The sequence below is a fragment of the Seriola lalandi genome, unplaced genomic scaffold (genome assembly GCF_002814215.2).
Source record: "Seriola lalandi dorsalis isolate HSWRI2012SDOR001 ecotype SW California unplaced genomic scaffold, Sedor1 jcf7180002054945, whole genome shotgun sequence".
Taxonomy (NCBI): Eukaryota; Metazoa; Chordata; class Actinopteri; order Carangiformes; family Carangidae; genus Seriola; species Seriola lalandi.
The window spans coordinates 35,134-43,013 of record NW_019525496.1 but is presented as its reverse complement, the minus strand read 5'-3'; the positions used below and the strand labels follow the sequence as shown (position 1 = coordinate 43,013).

General features: G+C 44.8%; 1 protein-coding gene across 1 annotated transcript in view; it reads right to left on the bottom strand.

Annotated features, from left to right (window-relative positions):
* Nucleotides 1–2: 2 nt before the first annotated feature.
* Nucleotides 3–7,880, bottom strand: part of lama1 (laminin, alpha 1) — a 27,665-nt gene continuing 19,787 nt past the window's right edge. The window contains exons 47-64 of the mRNA XM_087170366.1: nt 7,445–7,578; nt 6,080–6,233; nt 5,863–5,987; nt 5,560–5,710; nt 5,325–5,469; nt 5,002–5,143; nt 4,576–4,690; nt 4,061–4,213; nt 3,771–3,922; nt 3,487–3,681; nt 3,208–3,391; nt 2,666–2,772; nt 2,271–2,460; nt 1,608–1,757; nt 1,249–1,402; nt 994–1,127; nt 403–616; nt 3–294 (exon numbers count right to left, since the gene is read on the bottom strand). Coding sequence (XP_087026492.1) covers nt 119–294; nt 403–616; nt 994–1,127; nt 1,249–1,402; nt 1,608–1,757; nt 2,271–2,460; nt 2,666–2,772; nt 3,208–3,391; nt 3,487–3,681; nt 3,771–3,922; nt 4,061–4,213; nt 4,576–4,690; nt 5,002–5,143; nt 5,325–5,469; nt 5,560–5,710; nt 5,863–5,987; nt 6,080–6,233; nt 7,445–7,578 — 2,775 coding nt within the window. The 3' untranslated portion in view covers nt 3–118. The remainder of the gene's footprint in view (nt 295–402; nt 617–993; nt 1,128–1,248; nt 1,403–1,607; nt 1,758–2,270; nt 2,461–2,665; nt 2,773–3,207; nt 3,392–3,486; nt 3,682–3,770; nt 3,923–4,060; nt 4,214–4,575; nt 4,691–5,001; nt 5,144–5,324; nt 5,470–5,559; nt 5,711–5,862; nt 5,988–6,079; nt 6,234–7,444; nt 7,579–7,880) is intronic.

Genomic DNA, 7,880 nt, shown 5'->3' with positions numbered 1-7,880 from the left:
ACTTCATTTCCAGATAATCTTTAATGATTCATGTGGATCAAAGTCACAATCGGCTACTAACAGACACCACGATCAATTATCAATATTAGAATCAGTTCATCTGTCCAGACTGCACCAATCACAGCCAGGTTGGGTGTTGCAAGGCAACAGGACACGAGTTAGGTGTGACACCTAACAGGATGTGGGCAGAGCTCAGGTCGAGAGCGTCACTCAGGTGAGACTTAATGAGCTTCAGGTTCCTCAGACAACCTCTAAACCTGGAGCTGATCGACAGGCAGTTCTGTTTAACTCCATCTGTAAGAGAGACAGACAAGTCAGAGAGAGACAGATCAGAGAGAGAGACAGGTCAGAGAGGGACAAGTAGACAGATATGCATCAGTCATGTTTGTATTTTTGTCTCACCTGGATAACCTCCAAGGTAAACAGGGTTGTTGGTCTCAGCAGAGGTGGATTGTGGGTATGGATTGGGGGTGGTGTAACTCCGCCCGTCCACACTCAGACTCAGGGTGTGTTTGGTTTTTCTGGCCAGCAGGTGGTGCCACTGTCCATCACACAACACCTGACCAACTGAACGCACCGACACTCGCCCCGCCCCGTTGTTCACGTGAAACACCACCTGAGGAAAAATAGGTGAGTCATGTTTTTATTTATTCATAAAACATATAGATGACATCAGGTCAATCATTAAACTCACATTATATGATGTTAATTATTAGTTATTGATACTTACTGATATGTTACCACAGAAACATTGGAGGGATTTACCTGAGTAGGTGTCTACATCATTAGTTCAGGCTCTTCGTTTAGACCATCACTGATACATTCTGACTTTACTTGAACACCAGTGACTCATCTGGGACATTTGATTTTTTTTACTTTTTTGCTTGTTTCAGGGGCAGGGCTTAATGATTAGCAGGGAGTTTTCTGATCACCCTTAACCTGTCTGTAGATAAACACACACACACACACACATACAGGTAAGTCTGTGCTCACCTGGCCATTGATCATCTCAATTCCGATGGCGTCGACCTTTGCACTGCTGATTCCCAGAAACACTCCCTCTGATTGGCTCGTTCGAAACTCTAGAGTCACTGACACATCTGAGCCGACTTTATACCCATCATGCACTACACACACACACACACACACACACACACACACACACACACACACACACACACACACACACGTTAAGGGTCAGATCAGACACTATGGAAAGCAGATGTATTTACTTTGTGGCAGACTCACTGAGGACAGCGTAGCCACTGCCGTTAAAGTAGCTTCCGGTCTGGTCTTTGATGAAACAGGAAGTGACATCATGCTGCGAGGCCGGCTTGGTCAGATCCAACATGGCTCCGTTCAGACTGACAGAGCGAACACAACCTGGAAAACTGCTGCTCACCTGAGGGACGGACAGGTAAAGCAGGTCAGATCCATAACAACAATACATTTCTGTCCTGGTCACTGAGTCGGAACTCAGGTGTTCACTGTCAGAAACACCTGGTTCACCTCCGCAGGACTGGGCTGACAGACAGCATCAGGACATCAGGTGACATGTTTGAAACGATACTCAAGTGTTTGAGAACATCATGGTTAACATGTCGTACATTGATTCTCCTGGTGGAGTGTGTGTGTGGCAGACCGCCCAGGTAAAGTCTGTTGTCCACGTCCAGCTGGTTTCCTTTAACTGTCACAGAGTCCGGACTGGAAGTGTCGACCATGACGGACACCACCCGCCGGCTGACCTCAGCACTCACCTGGGAGAGACAGGAAGTAAGTGAGTTTAAACATGTTCCTGAATCAACAACAGCATAAACAAACATCAGCTATTTCTGTCCAGGTGAACATTACCTGACAGTGTGACATCATCACCTGTTATGTGATGTAAACCTTCGTCCATGTTACATCATGGACTGAACCACCTCTCCATTTAGTTTTTTACAACTTATTTAGCATCTAACTTCATGTCAAACAGATTTGTGATGTCACCGTATGACATGATGTCACACAGCTTGTTCCTTTACCACGACTCTGTTTGTTTCTCTCTGATGATTTCTTATGAAAAGTATGAAATTCTTGTTTTTACCTGTCAATAAAAGGTGTCCACAAACAGAGCAGAACAGCAATCCTTATATAGACATGGAGGTGCATCAGTTATGGTAATGATGTCAGAGATTTAACATTCTTTCGTGAGGATGGATGTTTTTGGTTTGTTTGTAACAGCTGATTGCAGCGGTCTTCATAGTGTGTGTTAACCTGTATGAACTCACAGTGTGCCATTCTCCATCACTGATGATTACAGATGAGGTGATGGAGGCAGGGCCTTTCCCCATGTCAGCTGACATCGACAGTCTCCCACCCATCAGTCTGAGGACGATGAAGTCCATGTGTTTGGAGTCAGAGAGGAGGAGGATCAACCCGTCCAGAGCCCGGCTTCGAATCAACATCTTCACTGAAACACTGAGGACGAGTACAACACAACGACATAACAGAGACAGACACAACAGAGATACAACACAACAGACATAACAGAGAGGCACAACAGACACAGATAGAACAGACACAACAGAGACAGACACAACACACACAGAAACAACACGGTTTAGTCTCATTTTACACAGAGAACGACTGACCAGAATTCCGCCCCAATGTTACCATGACTCACCTCTTCCTGACAGTATTAGGGTTGATGATGAAGGTCATGTGACTGTGTTTGGATGAACCAAACTGAACAGCTGATGGCAGGAAACTTGGCTCTGACTCCGACACACACTGCATCACACACAGATAAATAACTAATAATCAGTGACCAATAATAAACAACCAATCAGTTAACAAATCATCAGTCAATAAACAATAATCAGTAATAATCAATAAAACAAAATTCAAAATATGCTGACCAATATTAAACATCATTTGATGATCGATTTAGTTCAGTTTACCATTATCAGTAATCAATAACCAATTATCAGTAATTGTTAATAAACTAAATGATGATTTATAGTATAGTATATGTATAGATTTTATTTCTAATGATCAAAAATCAATAATTGTCATAATAATTACCATTATGAATGATCAATAATCAACTATAATGACTCATAACATTAATTAATAATCAATAATATACAAATTGGTCATTGTTATCAAAAATGGAAATATTGATATTGACCTTTATCAATAATGAGTAATAAATGTATTGATTACCGTTAGTACTCCAGGTGTGAGGGCGCTGAGTTGTGTTGGTGGGGCTATGGGCAGGTTGGCAGGGTCAGGAGTTGGTTCTACATCTTGGTCATCAGGAAGCACTGCCCCCCCAACCCTTTCCTCCAACAGGCAGCTGTCAAGCTCGACCCCCTCATACCTCACAGCTCCTGATAGGTCGACAAGTCTGCAGAGAGCCACCAATCAAAACAGTTCACCAATCAGGGAGACAGAACGCTGTGTGTGTGTGTGTGTGTGTGTGTGTGTGTGTGTGAGACTTACGCTCCACCCACCACCAGGTGTTGGATGCAGCCTCTGAACCGCCTGGATAAATGCTGTAATCTGATTGGTAGACGCAACTCCCCCCCTGAGGGCAACCCGCCAATGAAGAAGGAGGCTGGAGACGAATGAGGAAATCCGCCCGGCAACAGAGGTACAGATTTCAGGTGATCCTCGTCAACCTGCAGGGACAGAGACCTGAGAGACATGAGATAGGTCAGTCAGGTGATACATGTCAGTCATGTAAGACGAGTGGGACAGGTGTTCATTTCCATGGTAACACATACTTCCTGTTGATGGTGATAATCACAGAATGTTTTTCTCCGTCACTGAAGGATCCTCTGTCAGGTTTCATCACCATCACCCTCTGAGTAGCTCCACCTACCTCACCAAGCACTGCCTCCAACGCACCTGAGACCAGGTGAACAGACAGGAAGTGCTACATACACACACACACACACACACACACACACACAGAGTAACACAGGTTACAGTAACACATCAATATGACATGACATATGAAAATGTATACACACATACTGAACACCTAGCGTACAGGTATGTCATTTGACCTCACCTGTCTGAGTGAGCGGTCGTCACTGAAGGTTGCCAGCAGGACTCCTGATTGGTTGTTGGAGGAGAAGGAGAGGAGAATCTCTGCCTCCTGACTGAACGCTGGAGGAGTGATCTGAACGAAGCCTTCAGCCAGCACTGACACACTCCGCACTGCCTGAGAGATCATCCATCAGTGTGATCAGTGAGGAATAATGATTTTTGATTATTGTGTCTGCCTGGTTGTCGGCATCCAGGCTTCATGTTGCTGTACCTGACTTGTGACAGAGTCAGCTTTCTCTTGTTTCATGCTATAGCACCCCCCAGCTACAATGCTCAGACTGCAGCTGACATTGAAATTCTTCAGGTGGGATGCGGCTCGATGTGTCTGTGTCCATAAATCTTCCTGGATAATGTTTTGGGTAATAAGTTGATCTTAAGATGACTGTGAAGTCTTGTTTGATGATAAAAATTAAGGATGTGTGTCACTGTGTAACCTGAATCATACATGTTCAGTATTTATACATCAGTGTGTCGTACCTCCAGGACGCAACCCTTCCTGACTCCGTATGCGTCCCTCAGCAGGTCGAAGTTGGACCGAGCAATCTCCACATTCTTTATACAGCCGATGTATGACCTGGACACCACCTGTCGCCTAGCAACCACACAAACAGATAGTGAGTTAAAACACACCCATCCCTTGACCACCATTCACCCTCACCTGGTGGCATCACAGAGTTCTAACCCTAACCCGTGATCTGTAGCCACATCAGTTTCTGATTGCAGCTGGATCACAGCTGGATCAGAGCTCTGTTTGCCTTGGAGTTGCACAGGCCATATGGTGTACTGTCCGACTAATAAGTCCTGTCAGCACAGCAGCTTAAAGTAAAATGCCTCCTCATTTCTCCATCCTCTAAACAGTACGATGGAAACAGAGACATCCATCATGATGGCGCACAGACTCACCTGATTGGTCTTGAGGCAGGAAGTCCTCCAATGTAGATGGGGTCGAGGTCAGAGCGGTTCAGGTCAGAGGCCATCCCAGGAGACTCTGCCTCCAGCACCTCCTTCTCTGATGATTGGTCAGCAGCCATGATGGACAAGTAACCTGCACACACCAGGTAACCAGCACAGTCAGAAACAGGAAGAGTCGTGTCTTACACTGTGATTGCACAGCCACCTCAATCAATGATTGGTCTGCTGTGTTATACATGTACCTGACATGATGGTCGTATTTAAAGCACATCATACACTCCAACCCCCACCCCGTACATTTGTGGCAGTGGTACCTTTGCGTTTGTTTCTCTGCAGGGTGATCTTGTACCACACCCCGGTGTTGTACTTCCTGTTGGAGGTCAGGATCAGAGCACCTGAACCAAGGTCAAAGGTCAGCCGGACATGCCCCTCTACCAGCTCCATTGACAGGAAGTCTCTCTGCAGGACAGAGGACAGAGGTAATGTCTAAGTTTCCTTTCACAATAAGAGCTTCAACAAAAACTGTGTGTGTGTGTGTGTGTGTCGTACAGTGTTGTTGGAGGCCAGATAAAGCAGTAATCCACCCGGTGACAGAGTTTTAAACAGCAGGACGATGGAGGTCGAGGTTGCACGCAGAGACTTCTGGACTAATGAGAATCCAGATCCATCAAAGTGGAACGAAGTCTCCTCTGCCTGTGGACTGAGAGACAGACAGGTGGAGAGACAGACAGCCAGAGACAGAGAAGTTAGGGCTGAACTACAAGACCATAGTGGAATAGTCTGTGAGTGGGGTCAGTCATTGTCTTCAATCTGTAGTCACACCTGTGTGTGGTGATACACCTGTGTTTATACCTGCTGAAGCAGCCTCCACACTCTCCCTCTCTGCTGTCATAGTTCCACAGTCCGATGTTTCTCTCATTGAGCGAAGCTTCACCCAGACAGCCCTGAAAGGTGGAGGACCTAAGCACCGCAAACCTCTGACAGGACACACAGAGTCATCATCTGTACATGTCAACTCCCACCTGCACACCTGTCCATACCTGTTTACCTAATGTATGATGTATGTTACCTGAGTGTGAGCTCCCATTCCTCCAATGTGGATCACTGTGTTTTTGTTGATGTCTAAAACTCGGGATGACCCTGGTGATATAGCCCTGACCGTGGGCAATGGAGCCAACTCTGACTCCAGCTGATGGACTGACAGAGAGACGTGGGCCCCAAACCTGCCGACATCATGACATCGTCACATAAGATGATGAGCTACGATGACATAAGTCTGTGAGGTCACAGTAAGTAAAACAAATCCTGATTGACAGAAACAGACAGTAACTAACCCTAACTGACAGTAACTGACAATAACTGACGCTAACTAATCCTAACTGACAGTTACTGACGGTAACTAACAATAACTGACAATAACTAACGCTAAGTAATCTTAACGGAGAGTAACTGACAGTAACTAACAATAACTGACACTAACTGACAGTAACTGACAATAACTGACCCTAACTAACCCTAACTGACAGTAACTAACAGTAACTGACAGTAACTAACAATAACTGACAGTAACTTACGTAGGGCTGGGACGATTATCCGACGTAATCGATGTTATCGATTATAAAAATTATTCGACGTGGAATTTTAGTGTCGACGCGTCGTGTAAACCACACAGGGTAAATGTTCATAGAACAAAACTTTCTAATGGGACCGTTTATATCCATCGTCTTTGGTTTACCCGGATACAAGCGCAGCGCAAGGGCTGGGACAACGCGGTGACGTAATTGAAGTCATTGACTACGTGAATGATTTGCGTCTGTGTAAAAAAAAGAAAAAAAAGAATATGATTTGCGTCTGTGTAATCTATTTGAACAACACGGCGGCTTCTACCAGCAGCACGACGGAGCGCGTGGAGCAACACGCGGCAAAAAAGGCTCGTACACGGTCCTCCAGAGTTTTGGAATACTTTAATCTTGACACCAACAGTGCGGTAGTTTGCAGACTCTGCAAAGTGCATCTGGCATATCACTCTAGCACGACAGTCATGCACGAGCACATAAAGAGGAAACACCCTGGTGTAGTGTATGTGTGTGCTGGACGGGGCTAATTGTTATATTAAATGACTAACTGGAAAATAATTACAATAAAATTACTGTTAGGTTAATAAAAAAAATTTAAAAATGGTTAGATTAATCGAATAATTGAAAAAATAATCGCTAGATTAATCATTTAAAGAATAATCGTTTGGGACAGCCCTAAACTTACGCTAACTGACAATAACTGACGCTAACTAATCCTAACTAACAGTAACTGACAGTAACTCCAGTTCTGCTTGTTGTAACATTGTGATGTCATTCCTACAACTCTTATCTCCCGCTGCTTCTTCAGTCATGTGACCAGTTTATATCATGTGATTAGTGTGTTGGTGTATAATTACCGTGTCGCATTGATTCTGGTCCACCTGTTGTTGGTGATGTCCAGTCCAGGAAAGTCAAGTCTGGTGCTGCCTGAACCCACATCCCAGACCAGAGACACCTTCCCAGCATACATCTCTACGGCCAGGTAGTCCACCTGAGCACACAGACATTCACACACTTTTCATTTACACTGTGGAACTCCAAACCTCAGACCTGAACCCAAAACCCCAAAACCCTCACAGAGAATTCAGGACTGATGAAACACCTAGTCCAATCAACTATAACAGTCATACCTTTTTCTGTTTCTACATCTGTTCATTACGTGTAAGTATGTGTTATAAAGTGTGTGTATGTGTGTGTGTGTGTGTGTGTGTGTGTGTGTGTATGTGTGTGTGTGTGTGTGTGTGTGTATGTGTATGTGTGTGTGTATGTGTGTGTGTGTGTGTGTGTGTGTGT